The 20,787-nt window shown below is 38.5% G+C and overlaps 1 protein-coding gene across 1 annotated transcript; it reads right to left on the bottom strand.

The window, feature by feature from the left end:
* Nucleotides 1–1,928: 1,928 nt before the first annotated feature.
* Nucleotides 1,929–16,846, bottom strand: LOC149160662 (uncharacterized). Its single transcript, XM_089436751.1, has 4 exons — nt 15,511–16,846; nt 3,556–3,858; nt 3,184–3,454; nt 1,929–2,646 (listed from the first exon to the last, which is right to left on the bottom strand). The coding sequence occupies exons 3-4, from the start codon at nt 3,216–3,218 to the stop codon at nt 2,328–2,330; spliced, it is 354 nt and encodes a 117-aa protein (XP_089292877.1). The 5' UTR covers nt 3,219–3,454; nt 3,556–3,858; nt 15,511–16,846; the 3' UTR covers nt 1,929–2,327.
* Nucleotides 16,847–20,787: the final 3,941 nt, after the last annotated feature.

Genomic DNA, 20,787 nt, shown 5'->3' with positions numbered 1-20,787 from the left:
GCGCTCATGGGACCAGCAAATGGCCTATCCGAAACATTCACAGGATCTACAGAGGGTGTCTCCATGGCTCTTGCGGAGCCATTAGTTGGCATCGTCCTCCGATTGGGCTCTAGAATCGCCCTCATCTTGGGTTTCCTCAATGAAGAGCACCGAAACATGGGCGTTGATCCGGGGACGGTTCAAAGAACTGTTGAAATTGAAGATTGTTGAGCCAAAGGAGGGCGAGGAAGAGGACCCAGGAGCGCTAGCATCCAGAAATTGGCTAGACCGAAGGAGGCTTGCTCTTTGAGTGCAAGGGCAATGGCAATGGCAGTGATGGGGAGAGTCTTTGTCGACTAGAGGGCACGAGGACCCACCTCGGGAGGTGCCTTGACGGCTGAGCATTCTCTATCGAGGCCGAACCATGATTGCAGGGCCCAACAGAGTCTCTATGCCTGAGGCCGAGATAGAGCTCACAGCAGAATTGAATCCCAGAACAGCCAAGGAAAGACCATATGCAGGCGGGGGAGTGGCCCAAACAGAAAGACAAAAGCTTGGAGCGACCAGCAGCGCCAGAGGCTGCAGAAACAAACGGAACAGACCCTGAATTCGCATTGTGAGTCCCATACCGCAGCCATATATAACACATCTGCCTTTGCCTCGAGGCTCTCCCGCCATTACTGTGGCATTCATGGGAGCCGAGGAGCCTGACCCTGCTTCGCGTGCGGAGGTGAACGGAGCATTTATGCTCCTCTGCTGTATGCCTTTAATTCCGATCCCGTGCAGCTGAGAGTGTCCCTTCTCCCATGTGTAAACAGCTCCTCTGCGCATGGCGGGCAGGTGGCCACGGGTGATCGCCCGTCCCATCTCCTCAAGCACCCGCATCCGGGGGGGCAGCATCATTTTGAACCAGACAAGTGAATTCCTATGCCTGATCATGATAAAAATCAGAATAAATAACTTACAAGAACTTCACCACATAAATAGCCATTAGAGCAGATTGCAAAAAGCACCTCCTTAATGTTTTAGTTTCCCTAGAAGCTTGTATTATGGACTAAAACCAACCTCCTTAGAACGAATTATGTCTTGTGGACACAAACGGAATAACTGCATTGGACCCAAGTTGTCATCTCCAATGACCTTCTCACCGAAGCAGGCTGTTCTGCAATGTCGCCCAAGAGCCAACACCAGAAAACAAGCTGGATAACACTGCTAACAACTACAATATCTTCATCCTCCTTGGCAGAATAAGAAAGCTGGCTATAAAAGAACTGCTGACGACTTCTCCAATATCTTCATCCCCCTTGGCAGGATAAAGCTGGCAATAAAAGACATTTGAGATTGAGTCTGGCGAAGATAAAGTATGGAAAATAGTACTGGGATAAACACTGACATGACATGCTCTGGATTTGCAGTGGAACGCTCAACTGACCTTCGGCTATTATTGTTGAAATCGATGATCAGCATGCCTCTTCTGTCATAGTTCGAATCCCATATTAACTATTGGATGAAAGGCTGAAAGACTCGTGGAATTGATGACAGCTGGTGGTTGAAATGCCATTCCCATATGGTAGAAGATAATCACTACCTGTGTGACTTGGTGCACTCTCCCTTTTATCATTTTCTATTGCATCAGAAAATGTTGTCTGTCTGACTTTCTAAAAAATTAATTTTGAAAAACATTTAAACTCTTTCAAGGATATAATTAGTGGAATCATCAGATATCCAGAGGGCTCAAAGTGGGGTGTGAGGCACCCACGTCCTATTTTCATTATCCAAAATATTCCTGGTATAAGCCCCGGAGGAACCAATGGATATGAGCACCGATCTGCACCTCTTACAGGAGATAGATGTTGTGGTTGTGCAGTCTACTCAAAGTGGGGTGTGAACCACCCACGTCCTATTTTCATTATCCAAAATATTCCTGGTAGAAGCACTGGAGGAACCAATGGATATGAGCACCAATCTGCACCTCTTACAGGGGATAGATGTGGTGGTTGCGCAGTATACTGAGCCGTTGAAGGGGTTTGGGTAGACAATGATACATGATAAAGGGGAAATTCCTATAAACCCTTGGTATTATGCATATTCCAGTAAAAAGGAGGATACATTTCTTCAACTATCTTGCTGAAGCTCTGGCACTCATTTTAGAGTGTCTGAGTTTTTTAAGCTTGACCTCAATACCGTCCTTCAAACAAAGAAAAAGGTGGAGGGTAGATACATTCTTATTATTGTAATAAGCAAGGGTTCGTCCGTCATCAAGATGGTTTCCTGCGAAGATCAGACGATGTTGGTCGGAGGGAATCCCTTCTTTGGTCTGGATCTTATCTTTTACATCTTTAACAGTGTCAAAGCTCTCCTTCTTTGGTCTGGATCTTATCTTTTACATCTTTAACGGTGTCAAAGCTCTCAACCTCGAGAGTGATGGTCTTAATAAGAGTTCCTTCTTTGGTCTGGATCTTATCTTTTACATCTTTAACGGTGTCAAAGCTCTCAACCTCGAGAGTGATGGTCTTAATAAGAGTTTTGACAAACATCTGCATCTTGAAACTGGAATATAACCAACAGATATACCTGTGACACCTCTCAACCTCGAGAGTGATGGTCTTAATAAGACTTTCGACAAACATCTGCATCTTGAAACTGGAATATAACCAACAGATATACCTGTAAATCATCACAGGCAAAATTGTTTATTTATCAACATATTATGAAAAAACAATACCAAATTCCTTAAGAAAATGAGAAACCGTTTCCTCCCAAGGATGACAAATGCAATTCATAAACTAAAAGGAAAAACTCTCCAAAGCCAAAACTTTAAGCAGTTGGCAAAAAATAACTCTTCACATAAAACAACGAAGAGTAGGAACTCTAACAAGGTTGCATACAATTTTATACAATAGCTACAAAGACAATAAAATGCAGAACACAGTATAGCATTGATAGCCATATTTCCGTTCTAAATAAAATACACAAATTAGTAAAATAATTTTTAAGATTTGAGGGCTTAAACAGAAGAACCTATAAATAAAAACCCAGAAAGGCAGAAACCCTAACAGCTTACACATCAAGAAATATAAGCTACAGAAAATAAATATGACTGTCAATAACCACATACAGTCAGAGGCACAGTGGAACAAAACTCAAAATTGACAAAACGCCTACAATATTAACGGCATAAGGCATAAGTTGTCGGATGGTCACCTCAGATCTGACTCAGTGTGTTGGATATTTGACATGAAGGGGAAACCAACCCCTAGTTGCTGCAGAGGAGTGAAGAAGTTGGCAGATCTGGCTTCCACCACCCTTGGAAGGAGGGCAGTGTGCAGTTGCCTGAAGAGTGTCTATTCCCAATTCCCCAACGTTAATTCAGTTGATGTCTCTGGTCTCCCATGCTCCTGCGGTGTTAATATTCCCTTCAAAATTTCTCTCCAGACCAACTCACAATACATATGTTCCTGTATTACTTATAGATCTGCAATGAAGAAATGCAGCAAAAGAAATAGAAATATAAAAGACAAGCAATGATATAAGTAACTCCAATACCCAAAAGAAAGCTTTTATTAATAATATCACCTCAGAGTTGGCTCGAGTTTGATGGTCCCCTCACTTCCTCCCTGGGAGGGTTCTTTGTATCCCCAAACTGATGGTGATCTCTCTACCTTGGTGGATGTTTGAAACGCTCATAGAATTAATGAAAGTAGAGGAAAAAAGTGGATATGGTCACTGATCTCCACCTCTAATAGAGTGTACAAATGTCGCAGTTGTCGTAGTTGTGCACTCCACTGAGCAATTGTTCCTGCTCCGCTAATGGCTAGGAGTTTCTTTGTGAATACAACAGCTATTGTGGACGGCTTTGAGCAGATACTAGTGGAATTCCTAAACCAGAGATAAACTTTGTTTACAATTATATATCAATGGAAAAGCAAAAGAGCAAGAAGCTGACAAAGTCAAGACTACCTCTATATCTGCTCAAATTCCAATGAAAGTTTGCAACACTGAAGTTACCTGCCTCCCTAAGGGTTCTAATTATCCCAAAATCAATGTAACTCACTTTACATGCAATAAGAGAATTCGGAAAAATGGTTCAACTTAGAAGAGAAGTTCTATTTACAGGAAAGAAAAACTACTAAGCTCTTGATAAGCAAAGATCTTATGTTTCCTTCACTGTTGTTATGAAACCCATCATGCAAGGACATTTGCACCATATAATAAAGTCTGGGAAGAGGGTTCAACTTAGAGGAGAAGTTCTAATTGCAAGGAAGAAAAACTACTAAGCTCTTGTAAGCAAAGATCTTATGTTTCCTTCACTGTCGTTATGAGACCCATCATGTAAGGACATTTGCACCATATAAGAAAGTCTGGGAAGAGGGTTCATCTTAGAGGAGAAGTTCTATTTGCAGGAAAGAAAAACTACTAAGCTCTCAATAAGCAAAGATCTTATGTTTCCTTCATGCAAGGACATTTGCACCATATAAGAAAGCCTGGGAAGAGGATCCCATTGCTGCCATGTAATGCTACTCATTTTTAAGCAACATATACCGAAGGAACCCCTATAATCACAAAATTCTCTGTAACAGAACTCAAGGAGGAAATCTGTTACACATGGAATTGTATATTACAATGGGGAGGAATCTATTTGAATTATATATCAAAGGTATGAAATTACATTGTCTCATGATGGAAAATTGGCATGTAGTGAAAGATGGCTCCATGGAAATTTCATGAAATGTATAAGGTTATTGATGTCAAGAGCATCCCTGGGTCCCATATTCGCTACAAAGTTGGTTGGTTGGAAGAAAATCCAAAACATGTTGGTGATCCTTTTTAGTTCTCCATATTGTAAAAGAACATGAGGACATGTTGATGATCCCTGGGTCCCATATTCGCTACAAAGTTGGTTGGTTGGAAGAAAATCCAAAACATGTTGGTGATCCTTTTTAGTTCTCCATATTGTAAAAGAACATGAGGACATGTTGATGATGCTATTCACTTACTCTCGAGTCTCTAGAAGTAAAGAGAAGGTATTGCATCAGGTGTTCATGCAGCCCAAAGAAGGCTGCCTTGGTCTTTTTGAAGGTAACAAAGGCATTGCTAAGAAAAAGATGAAGTATTGGTTGAAGAAGATCCTTCTAACTCCCTTGAAGATAATGGCAATCCAGATTTAAAGAAAAGTAAGTTTTGAAGTCCCTCTGAAGCATGATGATCTACTTCTGCGCAGAAGAAGCTAGGTACACTTAGTGGTAGTTAAAAAGGGGACTTGTAATTAAACATGAAGAAGACTTGGAGCTGATTGATTTGTTGGGGTTGAGGTAACAATATGCGATCATATTGAACAGTAGCCTTGACACTCGTAATAATTTTCTCATCGATCTGGATCAGACCTTATAGTTGGGACAAAATAGAGGCAGAAAATATCATATATATATTGTGCTTGAAGGGCCACCAGTGTTTGATGATGACCACCAAGAGGGAACTCTGACTTTGACCCTATCACGGGATCATATTGAACAGTAGCCTTGACACTTGTAATAATTTTCTCATCGATCTGCATCAGACCTTATACTTGGGACAAAATAGAGGCAGATCATATCATATATATATTGTGCTTGAAGGGCCACCAGTGTTTGATGATGACCACCAAGAGGGAACTCTGACTTTGACCCTATCACAGGTTTGTTACGGGATATGGTGGGTGTGATGAAGGCAAAATAGCAGATAATCAAGGAGGGCACTTCCCTTCTCATAAGAAGAATAGAATCTGATAAGCCTAGTGTTGATGAAGATGACACAACTAATCAGAAAGACAATCTCAAGGTTTTTCAAATTGTTGCTCCAAATGATGAAGAGGATGAATACTGCCAAGAAACAGAGCATTTAATGAATTTGCAATTTTTTAATGATGAGGACTGTATTGTTAAAATGCCCATCAAAGATTTGAACCATTTTCAACATCTAGTATATGATTGTTTGCAGGCAAATAATAGTCTTTTCTCAAGCAAGTATGAAGGCGGGCTTAATCTTACTGCATATCAAAGTGTTGAATAAGGACACCTCAAATATGGGATTATTTTCTCAAGCAAGTATGAAGGTGGGCTTAATCTTACTGCATATCGAACTGTTGAATAAGGACACCTCAAATATGGGATTTGAACAAGACAGGGTATGATCTTTCAGTTGTGAACAAAACTTTGTGTGACCTCTCCATAGTTGAAGTTTTGGATGTGACATGGTGTATAACGGAATTGAAATTCGGGGGATTGAAATTCCCACTCCTCTCCCAAGGTTAACAAAAGTTGAAGCCATGGATCACTACGGTTTTGATAGACTAGATCTCTGTTCCAAGATGACGTTGGTAAGTATTTCTGAAATTTTCAGCAAAAATTATTTCAAAATTTTAATGCATTCTGTACAATCGGGTGGGCTCATCAAGACTTTGGTTGTGCCTATGGAATCAAGCAAATGTTCAAAAACAAGTTTGAGGAATGAAATATCAATTGTTTCATTTTGCATTATTCTAAGAACAAAATCACTTTTGACGATCATAAGAATGGAGAAACGAAGTTTTGGACTGCATATAAATTTGGTAAATTCAGGGAAAATGAAGAGAAGGTTGATGTAGAGAATTTGTGACCTGATGTGAAGGATGTTGATTTTGGATAGCATCGGATGTGCTCTAGCCTTGAAAATTGGTGGAGAGGGTAAGGCACATGAGATCTCCAAGACCCAGAAATTGTTTGGAGAAATTCCACCCAGATGAGGCGTTATTAAAATAATTAATATTTTTAATGGGTTCCTAAGTCTAAACTTAGGAAAATAAAAATATTAATGTGTATTAATAAAATATGGGTGAGAAAGTTCTAAGTGACGAGGATCAAGCCAGTTCTAATTTTAGCCGTTGATTAGGGACTTAATCTCGGTCATTGATTTGTCAACAGGAAAAGTATAAGAGGAGGCTTGAGAGTCAGTTGGAGATACACCAAGAGAGATCAAGAATTCGATTTTCTGGGGCGAGGTTTATTGAGGAAATCAAGTTAGTGATCAGTTGCAGTGAGGGGCAGTTCAACAAGGGATTTCCATCCGAGGCTGAAGAATACATCGCAGAGAGGCAATGAAGTGCCGGGAGAGACAGTGCAGGCCCTAGAAGCGCTGACGCAGATGTCGTAGGAGCTGACGCAGAGGACGCAGAGGGCCGTAGAGGCTGACGCAGAAGTCGTAGAGGGCTTCAGAGGCAGCGCTGGGGAGATTTTGTGGGGCAGACTGGGAGCAGATTAACAGATTCTAAGTTGGGATAGGGTGACACAGCTCCTAGAGGAGTGACATAGTTCGTGAGCAGTGCTTGGAGAAACTTTCGTTGTCTAGCATAGGGAACAACCAGAGTCGCTATGGGGTTTGATCATCCGGTTGCTGATTTGCAGAAATATTTGTCTCTAGATATAGGTACTACTGTCGAGGATATTCTCTATTAGGTGAGCCATTTCTGGCACTCTAATTGTATTCACGAAATCTGCTTAGTACTACAAACCCTCTATATGCTGCACCGATTTTCCCGAATTGGGTTTTTCCAGGGACGATTGTCCAAAAATAACGGTGTCCCTTGTGTTATTGTTTTTTTTTTTTATTTCAGTGCATGATCTATATATCTGTGAAGGCTGCAATAGTGCTTACTTTGATGTTTATGCAATTAAATAACTTGTTAATGTAAAGAACAAGTAGGAGATTGTAAACCAGTAATTGCAGTAGGGGTTTCTAATGTGTTCGATTCAGGAATTTTCACATGGTATCAAAGTGATTGTGGATCATAGGCGACTGAAGACACCAGCTAAGAAATCTGAAAATTTGCAGCAGAGAAGCAGTTGTCCCGAGAGACAGCGTTGTTCCGGAGATGAAGAGGCAAGAGGAGGAGAGACGCAGTGCAGAGAGTGTAACGTAGAGGCTCACGCAGAGCTTGCGTCAGCATTTTGAGCCGGAAGAGGAAGACGCAGTAGCTGGGAGGAGCCCACGCAGTAGCTGCGTCAGCCATCAGGGCCAGCGCAGAGGCAGGGGAGGGAAGAATAGGTTCACGCAAAGCCACGCCATCCTTTTGAGCCAAGAAGGATTGAGGCAGTTGGCCAGGAGGAGCAGATTCAGCCCACGCAGAGATTGCATAGAGCCTGAAGGGCTCAGATTCTTTGAGTTGTCGGGGCTAAGGAAGCTGTGCAGATTTTGATTTGTGGAGCTGGTGGGAAGTTGTTTTTGTTGGTGCAGAATAGTGTCTAAGGAGACTGAACCAAGGTAGAGGGAAGCACTATCTCAACAAATTTCTAGCCCAGAAATCTAGATCCGGGTTGCAGCGACAAAGGAGGATTGGAGAGGAGTGATTCGACTGTTGGCCGGAGGATTTTTGAGAGGGAAATCAGGACTCAGAGGGAGTCTAGAGAAGAGGAGCAGAGATGGCAGTGAACGGATTGAGGGATCAGGACAGATTGGACGAGGCTTCCAATTTTGTCATCTGGAATCCTAGCCTTTCAGGATAAACATCGCATCAAGGACTATGCCTCGAAAACAATAGTTGTCCCAGTTGACCAAATGCAAATGAGATGTATGAGGAGGCCCAAGCGAAGGCGAAATGCATGATCCTAGACGGGGTCAAGGATTATGTAATTCCACATATTGTTGAGATGAACACAGCAAGGGAAATGTGGCAGATGCTAACCACCTTATACCAGGGCTCTTCCATGCAACGGACGATGTTATTAGAGAATCAGCTGAGGTCATATCAGATGCAGAAAGGAGAGGAGATAGAACCATTCCTTCTCAAGTTGCAAGGAATTCGCGACCAACTTACTTTCGTGGGTTCTACACCGAATCTAGAGTTCATGGTCAAGATTGCCCTGAATCCAGTCTCCGAGGAGTGGGAGACATTTGTCCAAAGCATTTTGGGCAGAGCGACTCTCCCCAGTTGGGAGGAGATGTGGGCAGCTCTTCGACAGGAAGAGCTTAGGAGATTGACCAAGGCGGGGAGTAGTGGTAAGGGAGTTCGAATCAAGGAGGAGGAGGAGGAGGATGCAGCTCTCGCATCAGCGGGACAACAAGGGGTACAGAAGAGGAAGAAGAAAGACATCTCCAAGGTCAAGTGCTTCAACTGTGGGGAGCTGGGACATTATGCCTCTCAGTGCCCTAGGAAGAAAGGCAAGGGAGAAGCTTCCGACTCAAAGGCTGCTCTAGCAAAGGCGGAGAAGGATGTCGAGACTGATGACGATTGTGCCATGAGTGCTCATGCGCCTCTAGAGAAGAGTTGGGGAGACATAGAGTTGTAGTCAAAGGGACTACAGAACTGAGGGGCAGGATCCTTGAGGTGCCCAAACTATTGGATCACATACTACTACGGGAGCACTTAACGACAGTAGCATGATGACAAGTGTTGGGTGGAGCAAGGTGTGATGGAGCAACAAGGCAGTGCTAGAGTGCAGAAGTCTATAGAAGCAGTGCGAGAGGCACAAAAGAGGTTGCAGCAATGCAGTGGCAGCAGAGGGAGCACATGTTAGCAGCAGAGGTAGCTTCAGCATCACAAGGCTTCCAGACTGACCAGGATGTCAGTGTTTGGGTGAAGTCAGTTACTTACTTCTCGATAAATGAGTTGCAGTGCAACAGTTAGCAGTGGCAATGTTATGGGCAGCATGATGCAGCATTTTGAGAGGGAGCTGCAGTACAAATGTAGCAGTGGTAGTGACAATGTCATGGGCAGCAGTACAGGAAGTAGCAGTGTAGTGGATGTGGGGCAACAGGCCAAGCATTAGCACAGAGGACCGATGCGGAGGATCAGTGTGATGCTTCTATGGTGAAGCATTGCTAGAGCAACGCATTCGTCACTAAGAGGGAGTGTTGATTTTGGGTAGCATCATATGTTCTCTATCCTTGAAAATAGGTGGAGAGGCTAAGGCACATGAGATCTCGGATGAGGAGTTATTAAAATAATTAATATTTTTAATGGGTTCCTAAGTCTAAACCTAGGAAAATATAAATATTAATGTGTATTAATAAAATATGGGTGAGAAAGTTCTAAGTGATGGGGATCAAGCCAGTTCTCATCTTAGCCGTTGATTAGGAACTCCACCCACTTTGCATGTTTATGATTTAACTTATGTTTCTGCATAATGTATTGTAAGGCAGAATTATCCGTGTATAGAACAAACTCGGTAGGAATCAAGTAATGCCTCCAATGCTTCAAAGCTTGAACCACCACATAAAATTATTTTTCGTAGGAAGAGTATTTCTATTTTGACTCATTTAACTTCTCGTTGAAATATGCAACGGCTTATCTTCTTGGCTTAGTACAACTCCAATGGTTGTCCCACTAGCATCACATCTCACTTGAAAGGGTTGATTGAAGTCTGACAACTTCAACACCGGCTTCTTAGTGATCTTCTTCTTCAATAGTTGAATTTTTTTTATTTTTTTTTTGTCCAATAAAATGATTGCCTATTCTTCTTGATGGTGTCAATGATAGGTGCACAAATGCCACGTAAATTCCCAATAAATTTTCTGTAGAAGCTGGCTAAGCCATGAAAATTTCTCACCTCAAAAATGTTCTTAGGTGAGGGCCAATTTACAATTGCCTTTATCTTCTCCAAATCCATTTTCAAGCCATCCTTAGAAATGACAAAACACAAGTATACAAGCTCACTCTTCATAAAAGAACACTTCTTCATGTTAATCAATAGCTTTTCTTGCTGCAATCTCTCTGAAACATACTTCAAATGTCTTAAGTGCTCTTCTTTAGTTTGACTAAAAATTAAAATGTCATCCAAGTAAACAACGACAAACTTACCAATGAACTCCTTCAAGACTTCATCATTAGCCGCATAAAGGTACTGGGTGCATTTCACAAGCCAAATGACATGGCCATCCACTCGTACAAGCCTTCATTGGTCTTGAAAGTTGTCTTCCACCCATCTCCTTCTATGATCTGAATTTGTTGATAACCACTTTTCAGGTCAATATTTGAGAAGTAAGTTGCTCCACCCAAGCAACCCATCATATCATCCATCCGTGGCAATGGAAACCTGTAACGAATAGTGATCTTGTTGATTGCTCTAGAGTCAGTGCACATTCTCCATTCTCCACCCTTCTTTGGACTTAGTACTATAAGTACGACACACGAACTCAAACTTTCTCTTATTAGTCCTTTGTCCAACAATTCTTGGACTTGCTTCCTCACTTCCTCATTCTCTTTGGGTGTCATTCGATATGCAGCCTTGTTCGAAAGACTTGCTCCCAGTATCAAGTCTATGTGATGACTGATGCTTCTTTTGGGTGGCAATTCATCAACTACAATATCATGAAACTCATGCAACAACTCCTGAACTTCAATAGGTAAATCTACAATTTCAGTGTGCAGAAGTACTACCTTTGGCTTGCAAACCACTAGATAGATTACCTCTTCTTCTTCCATCTGTTGTAGAAATTCTTTTCCACTAAGCAATAGTGCTTTTGGGCTGCTTGTTTCAGTTGTACCTTCCTCTTTCAATGGTACAAGAGTGTGCTTGATGCCATCCTTTTTGAACTTATAACAATTGCTATCTCCATCATGTCACCTTCCTATCAAACTGCCATGGGCGACCCAAAAGAATGTGACAAGCATCCATTGGCATTACGTCACAGAGCACCTTGTCTTTATACCTGCCTATCTGAAACTCAACTTCACTTTGTTCATGCACCAACAATTGGTGTCCATTTTGCAACCACGATACCTTATAAGGTGTGGGGTGCTTAATCTTTTTCAATCCCAAATTTTCCACCATTTCTTGGGAGACTAGATTGTCCATACTTCTGTTGTCAATCACCAATTTGTAGCATTTGCCTTTTGCTCTACACATTGTCTTGAATAAGGATTTCCTTTGGACTGGTTCAGCAGTCTCCTTTGCTAGTTTTAACAAGACTTTGTGCATCATCAACACCTCTCTAGTATCTGGCACATTCTCTACCTCAGGTACTTGTGCCTCTACTGCTTCAGTTTGATCTATGTATGCACCTCGATGTCCCGTATTGTTATTCTTAGGACATTCAAAAGATCGGTGACCCAATTTGTTACATTTGTAACACCGGTAGACAATCTCCTTGCCTCTTCCTCTACCTCTATCTCTCTGGTAAGGTCTTCCTCCTCTGTTGCCACCTTCTTTCTCTGACTGCCCTTGCTGATTTGAGTTGCCTTCATCATTATTTTGTGCATGAAACTTTCCTCTTCCATTTGTCTGTCCTTTCCCTTTGGAAAAACCACGTCCTCTGCCAGAGCTTTGCTTCCTAGCTATCTTTTCTTATGCCTTCAAGGCACACTGGTATGCTTCCTCTATTGTCCTTGGAGAAAGTATGCCGATTTCATCTTGGATATCCAACTTCAAACCATTGATATACCTTGTTGTCTTCTCTAGGGTATCTTCTACATAGCCTGCTCTCAAATTCACCTTGTAAAACTCTTCAGTGTAGTCCCTCACTGTCATTATCTTTTGTTTAAGATTTTGCATCTGTTTGTAAAGAGTTAGCTGGTAATCCTTTGGCAAGAACTTACTCTTCATCTTTGCCACCATTCTATCCCAGCTCTTGATCAATGGTTTGTCCTTCTTCCTTCTTTCAGCCTGTACATTGTCCCACCATAGTGCAGCATGGCCTTTCAACCTTGTCACATCAAACTTGACTCTCTTATCCTCATCAATTTCCTCGTACTCAAAATACTTGTCCATCTCATTGATCCAATCTAGTAGATTCTCATCTTTCAAACTGCCATCGTAAATAGAGATTTCAGGCTTTGGCCTTGAACTTGAGCCCAATACTGCTCTCAACAACTTAATCTCAGCAGCTTCTTCAACAGGTGTTGCTCCTTCTTCTTCAAGTTCCTCTTCGGCCTCACTAACATCTCCACCTTCAGGATCTCGTTGTCTCCCTAATTCCATGGCTTTTAACCGAACTTGCAGTCTCCTTATCTCTTCCAAGAGTTCTGCATTACCCGTGGGTCTACCTCCGCGACCTCGTGCCCTTCCTGCTCGCCTATTCATCTCTCTATACTGTAGAGACCAATAACGTTAAGGCTTTGATACCACAAATGGATGGCTACTATCTCAACCACGCATAACGTTGATACAGGGAGAACATCAAATCGTTGCTATCTCAGCAAACCACAGTGTTGATACAGGGGGAACAACAAATCATTGCTATCTCAGCAAACCATAGTGTTGATACATGGAGAACAACAAATCACTGTTATCTCAGCAAACCACAGTGTTGATACAGGGGGAACAACAAATCGTTTTTCCCAGCCACAGTCTGTAAAAACACAGTTCAAAGATCACTTCGTAACTCTCCAACCAAAGATCCTTTTGGAAAATCGCTCGCGAGTTACCAAATACACCCTACTTTGCACAAAACCCAGATGCCAAAATTTCGAATTTCGTCTTCTTTTGATCAAAAATTGACCCGCAAATTTGATGATAGTTTTCCTTACGAATTTTCTTTCTTTTGTTGGCTTGATACAGAGTGCTCTATATTCTCAAATCTGTAATGTAAATGACTCTTTCCAATACACAATATTGGATGCAAAAGCACCGGATTGGAAGATTAAAATGTGATTCTCCGGGTTCTCATTTAAATGTAAATAACAGAGAAAATACAGTGCATGAACTCCTCATTCAACACAACAATCTAAAGACCAAATCAATTTCAATCTCCAGATATTAATATTATGGTTCACAAACCTCACAAGTGCATATGCAAATAACTGTCTCACACACACTTACAAATTCGATTTGATATTATGGTTCACAAACCTCACAAGTGCATATGAAAATAACTGTCTCACACACACTTACAAATTCGATTTGCTAATAAAAACCACTGGTCTAAGAAATGTTGTTCAGTTAACTTCAATCTCACATAGAGAAAAAAATCATCGTACGTCTCTCCCACACCAAAACTTCCAGCCCAAAAATGTTCCTCCTCTCCCCAAAAACTAAAAGCCATTGTCCAAGAAATGAGTTCACGGATGTGAACCAATTTCCCTTAGCCCTAACTACCTACTAACTATAAAATCATTTCTTTTAACTAGATATTCCTAACTAATCTTAATTGAATACCAAAAACTTAATTTTTATGTACTCGGCCTAATGCACTTGCATCACATTCACTTGAAAATATTTTGGTATTTGGAGTTGGCACATTGTATTTAGTTACAACATGATATAGTCCATCATATATTATATATTGTTCACTAGAAAAGGATTATTTGCACATGACCCCATGCATTCACTTGAAGATTGTCCATTTGGGGGATTGAGTAACTTACATATCCATGCATGTGAAGAAAGTTTTGACTTGCACATCTTCTCATGGGGATGAGTTGTCCACATATCTTTTGTCTATTTTGATTCAATAACTCTTCTAGAGGGCACATTTGAGGATGAAGTTGTTACTATTTTTTGGGATATTGGACATGCTTTACCATCAAACCAAGGAGGCCATGCTCCCAAATGCAAAAAGAAAGATCAACAATAGTGGAAAAACAAAAACAAAAGAAGAAACTCACCCTCTATGTCATTGCCTCTACATTTTCTATAATGCACCACATATCTCTCCCACAGAGATATTCAACCATTTCACCAGTGCTCCTCCACCTTCCTTAAACTACACTGCATTTTAATTTAAACAAATGAGATAATTATGAAGCAACAAATGAGTTAAATTAAAACAGGGATAAAATTCTATACTAGTAAACAAGTAAATTCTTTAATACATACTTCCATTTCCTTTTCCCAATACACTCTTAGAATTAAACCCACAACATAGGTTGTAATGACTTGTTTCATTGTTTTCCCCTCACCCCCAAATCCAAAAAAAACAAAAACAAAAAATAAAAAAGAGGGCACGTAACAAAAAGAAAAAGGGAAAAAAAATCAAACCACAAACTAGCATGGCCATGCTCACAAATGTGAAGGGAAAAAAATTAAGAGTAGAAAAACAATCACAACAATAACAAAAAACAACAAAACTAACAAAAAGACAAACAACAAACAAAGACACCTATCTGCAACCCCAAGATGCATCGATGGCCAACCAAGGACACCCTACACAAAATATCAACATATTTTATGAGAAATATTAATTAGAGACCAACAATATTATGAGTAGCATTATGCACTAGAAATCAAATCTAAAATGTTAAGATGGAGGGGAATTGTTGTATTTGAAATGAGAAGGATTTTGTAACAAACCATACATAGATTTTGCACCAAAAAACAACTCACCTCTACCTTTGTCTTTACCTTTACACTACTACAATCTCTCTAAAAATATTCCATTGTTTGCTCAGTCAGTGATTATGAAAAATACTAAATACACACAAAATGTTGTGAGATGTTATGAATAGCCTCATGCACTAAAAAGTACATCTATGGCAAAGACTAAAAATCATAAACCCTAAATAGATAAGCAGGGATGATCATTTATAGGTAAATAGGTAAATAGTGGATCATATATGGAGATTTGCACCGAAAGAAAACTCACATGTACTTTTTACTCTGCCTTTGCACTCTACTACAATCTCTTCTTCACAAACACATTTCAACACTTTAGCTAGTGATTCTCCACATTACATTACCTAGATTACAATGTGGTCAATGATTAGATAGATGACAAATAATGTAAGATGCTTGGAATTTAAATACAAACAGATGGAACCCATACATATCACCTCAATCTTCGCCTTCTCCTACTATGCTTGTATAAACATGGGTTGTTAGGACCTGCCTTAACTTCGCACACAATGTACCAAACAAACACTTACATATATTATGAAAAATGATAAATCAAAATAAAAAAATCTTGAGTAATATTTTGCAAAAGTACATCTTATGTAATGACAAAAAATCATAATTCCTCAACAAGGGGGAAGGAGAAGCATTGTACTAAAACAAGAAGATATCCATGTCGAAACCAAAAGAGAACACACATTTTTCCCTTGTTCTCCAACACATTATCAAGTCTCTCCCATATAAAAATATTTCCGTAGTTTCCTCGATACCCCATTACCTTCCTCTACCCACATTTGCATACCACACATTACATACATAAATCTCAAATAATATAATATGCATTTATTTAAACATGAACCTTAAAACAAAATATAACTCACACAAAAAAAATAGTAATTTCGCCAGTGTTCCTTCACCTTTCTTAATTTGCACAGCATCTACATTTCAACAAACACACATGATATAACAATGAAGTAACAGATGAGTTAAACAAAAATGGACATAGAACCATATAGTTATGTAGTAAGTTGTAACAAACAAGTCCATCCCCATACATACATCCTTGGCCTTTGCCCATTACACTTGTCTTGCAACAAAATAAACTGACCATTTATCTTTGTTTATACCTTTCTTATGGTGCATCATATCTCTTTCACACAAAGAAAATACTAATTTCACCAGTGTTCCTTCACCTTTCTTAATCTGCACTACATCTACATTTCATAAAACACATGATATAATGATGAAGCAACAAATGAGTTAAATAAAAATGGACATAGAACCATATAATTATGTAGTAACAAACAAGTTTGCCCCCCCCCCATACATACCTTGTTTGTATTTATGTGTGAACAAGCAAATTGCCTCATACATACCTCCTTCGCCTCCTTTTCCTATTACAATTATGGACTCTGGATCATCCCTAAAGCCACACTACTCAAACCAAAAGAAAATACGAACCCAAAAAAAAGAGATTAAAAAACAAACATGATAAAAATATCAAACCATAAATTAGCATGGCCATGCTCATAAGTACAAAGATATAACAACCACAACATTAAAAAAAAAACAAAATAGAACAACAAAAACAAAACAAAAAATATAACCAATAATACAAAAATAACAAAAAAAAAGACAAAATTTCAAATAAGAAATAGAATCTACACACAAAAATAACAAAACAAAGATATAAAAAGACAAATAAGAAATAGAATCTACACTATAATTGCAAAAAGCATCCATGGCCAAACAAGGGCAAAAAAACAGGTTTTTTTAACAAAACAAAAAATATAACCAATAATACAAAAATAACAAAAAAAAAAGACAAAATTTCAAATAAGAAATAGAATCTACACACAAAAATAACAAAACAAAGATATAAAAAGACAAATAAGAAATAGAATCTACACTATAATTGCAAAAAGCATCCATGGCCAAACAAGGGCAAAAAAACAGATTAAAAAAACAAACAAGATAAAAATATCAAACCATAATTAGCATGGCCATGCTCATAAGTACAAAGATATAACAACCACAACATTAAAAAAAAACAAAATAGAACAACAAAAACAAAACAAAAAATATAACCAATAATACAAAAATAATAAAAAAAGGACATAAAATTTCAAATAAGAAATAGAATCTACACACAAAAATAACAAAACAAAGATATAAAAAGACAAATACGAAATAGAATCTACACTATAACTATAAAAAGCATCCATGGCCAACCAAGTGCACCCTGAACATCAAAAAATAGATAAGTATTATTGAGAGATTAGAAAATATTCTGAGAAATATTAAACACATATCAAATATTGTGAGAAATATGAAACAAAGATCAAAATATCTTGTGACAAATCTTAATGGACACTGAAAATCTTATGTGTAATCTTATTCACTGTTAAATACATCTTATGCAAACACCAAAAATCACAAACACTAAATAAGCAAGAAGGGGAAATTACACAGCAAATCATACATGGATTTTGCATCAAAAGAACATACCTCAACCTTTGCATCTACACTCTACTACAATGTCTCTCTCATGAAAATATTTCAGTGGTTTCATCACGAATCCTCCACGTTCCTTTACCTACATTGCCTTGCTTCAAAAATTAAACAAATGATTAATAATTAAGATGGCTCAATGTTAAACAAAAAAACATATGGGACCATACATATATACTACTGCAACATAGGTTTCCATACCAAAGCATTCATGGGTTTTACACCAAATAAGAATCAACAATAGAAAAAAACAACAAAACTAACCAAAAAAACATGTAAAGAGAAACAATAGATAGAGACACTCGTCTACAACTCCAAAATGCGTTGCTGGCTAGCAAGGAGCACCCTACACACCAAAAATAAATTGTTAGTAAATATTAAATACACATTAAATGTTCTAAGAAACATGAAACAAATATGAAAGCATTTATGAAAAAATTTATTTAAAGACCAACACTATTATGAGAACAATTCCAAGCAAAATTTGATATCAATGGTAGTTATAAATGGGACAGGGACAACATGCATGGCAGCTTATTTGAAAGCTTAAATCAAAAGTGAACTCCAATTAAATACAAACAAAAAAAAGTGTAGGAAAGCCAACCTATGTAGGAGAAATATATGCCTAAGCAGATTGACCCTATTTATATAGTCATAATTTTAGGGGGTTGGCCCTAAAGTGATGTTAGCAAAATTAGTATAAAAAGGAGGAAAGGTTCAATTACAAATACATTCATGTAGGTTCGCTTAACTCTGAGTTTGGAAAGGGTATTGGATTAGTAAATCAATTTATACAAGATAATAGAGAACTTTTTATGGTTCCTAGTTAGAATTTTAGAATTGTTTTGGGTGTCATCCTTATTGTGCACAAACTTCCAAGTTGTCTCACCTTCAAATAACGAATGGAAAGGATGAAAGCATGTGCCAAATTACATAGAGTTCAAGAGAGTTGGTTTTAGTAGCTAGGGTGATAATTTGGAATACTTTCCAACACCAATCTGCCACTATTTTAGGGTTGTAGACTATCTTTGTGGGTCTAAAATATTTCTCTAGGCCTACAGTTCAACCTTGTTTTCTAGAAAGATAATAAAAATAAAAATAGTATTTTTCACGCATCATGTTAGTGCAAGTTTTTTTTATTTATGGAATTGGAATCTACAAAAATAACGTTAAAAAAAAAACACGGTTACAACAATTGACAGTCGAAGAGCAATGTTGTAACGAACTTTCAAAAATTCTAAGTGTGTTACCCCAAATCATGCATCATCTGAAATGATCAAAATTCAAGGCAAGAACAAAGAAATATTGCAAAACAAAAGCAAAATTCAATAAGGCATTCCCAAAAAGCAAGCCATTCCCAACAAAAAGACGTCCATCAATTTATGTTGGCCATGCTTGTATTATAACTTTGAAAGGCCAAACCTAATCTATTTTGAGGTCTAAGAATAAATGAAACGTTCATACGGGATTATTTGTGGTGAACTTATGATGAGGATTTTTGGACAGTGGAAGCACCTGTGAGTTTATTATAGTCATAGCACAAAAGATTATTTCAAAATGGCCTTCTTCTAGATATGAACCATCTAAAGCTACTAGACTAGAGGATGCAACACTATATAGTGATCTGCAATTGTAACACACTACAACAATATTATTTATGCTATAGTTAGAGCTTGAATTGGTCTACTTATGATTCCAGATTCAAACTTGCTTGTTCCAAGCCAACCCTACATGCATTAGCACTTGACATGAACATCACAGATCTTTTACGTTGGCTGTAAAAATGTTTCTTATCCTGCTACCCCAATAAATCTGATCTACATTAGGTGCCTATAGTATTAGTTTAATCTTCCAATAGCAGCCAACGTAATAAGTGATAGCCTAGGCAATACTTCACAGAAACAAGAAGATCAACCTATTTGAGGAGATTAAAGGTGTTTAAAAGATAAATATAGAGCAAACCTTACCCGTAGATTTTAAAACCAACAGCTAGTTTTGGCGCAAATTTGAGGAAATTAAAGTTGTTTAATAGACAAACATCTAACACACTTTACCCACATATTTGAAAACCAACAACTATTTTCGAGACAGATAGGTTAATTGTACAAATGCACATTGTTTATCCTGATTAAGGGAACCTATTTTGGCATTTGTAGTTGGCACATTGTATTTAGTTACAACATGATATGGTCAATCATATATTGTATATTGCTAACTAAAAAAAAGATTATTTGTGCATGATCCCATGCATTCACTTGAAAATTTTCCATTTGGGGTGTTGCCTGACTTACATATCTATGCATGTGAAGGAGGTATGACTTGTACATCTTCACATGAGGTCAGTTGTCCACATATCTCTTGTCTATTTTCATTAAATAATTGTTCTAGAGCAATACATTCGAAGATGAAGTTGTCACTATTATTTGGGATATTTGACTTGGTTTACCATCAAACCAAGGAGGACATGTTCCCAAATTCAAAAATAAAGATCGATAGTAGCGAGAAAAAAAAAACAAAAGAAGAAACTCACCCTCTATGCCATTGCCTCCACATTTGCTACAGTGCCCCACAGCTCTCTCACACAGAGATATTTAGGCGTTATGTCAATACTCCTCCACCTTCCTTAACCTACATTGCATTTAAATTTAAACAACTGAGATAATTATAAAGAAACAAATGAGTTAAATTAAAGCAAGGATCAAATTATATAAAAATTACTTAATACATACCTCCATTGCCTTTTCCCACTACACTCTTGGAACTAAAACCAAGATGTAGGTTGTAACGCTTTCTTTCATTGCTTCCCCCTCACCCCCAAATCCAAAAAACAGGAACAAAGTTAAGAAAAATAGAAAAGAGGGCACATAACAAAAGGAAAAAATAAAACCACAAATTAGCATGGCCATGCTCACAAATGTGAAGGAAAAGAATATCATAACAATAACAAAAAAAACAATAAAACTAACAAAAATAAAACACGAAAAGAAAAACAACAGATAGAGACACCTAGAGACACCTA

The sequence above is a fragment of the Pinus tabuliformis genome, chromosome 5_2, assembly GCF_031772625.1.
Source record: "Pinus tabuliformis cultivar Carrire ecotype Pingquan chromosome 5_2, CPIR1, whole genome shotgun sequence".
NCBI lineage: Eukaryota > Viridiplantae > Streptophyta > Pinopsida > Pinales > Pinaceae > Pinus > Pinus tabuliformis.
This window is presented reverse-complemented; position numbering and strand designations above follow the sequence as displayed.

Bases quoted from the DNA above. Each gene is read 5' to 3' on its own strand.
- LOC149160662 (XM_089436751.1), bottom strand. From the start codon at position 3,218: ATGTCAAATATCCAACACACTGAGTCAGATCTGAG. The intron at 2,647-3,183 runs GTGACCATCCGA...GATGATTTACAG, and splicing joins CACACTGAGTCAGATCTGAG to GTATATCTGTTGGTTATATT.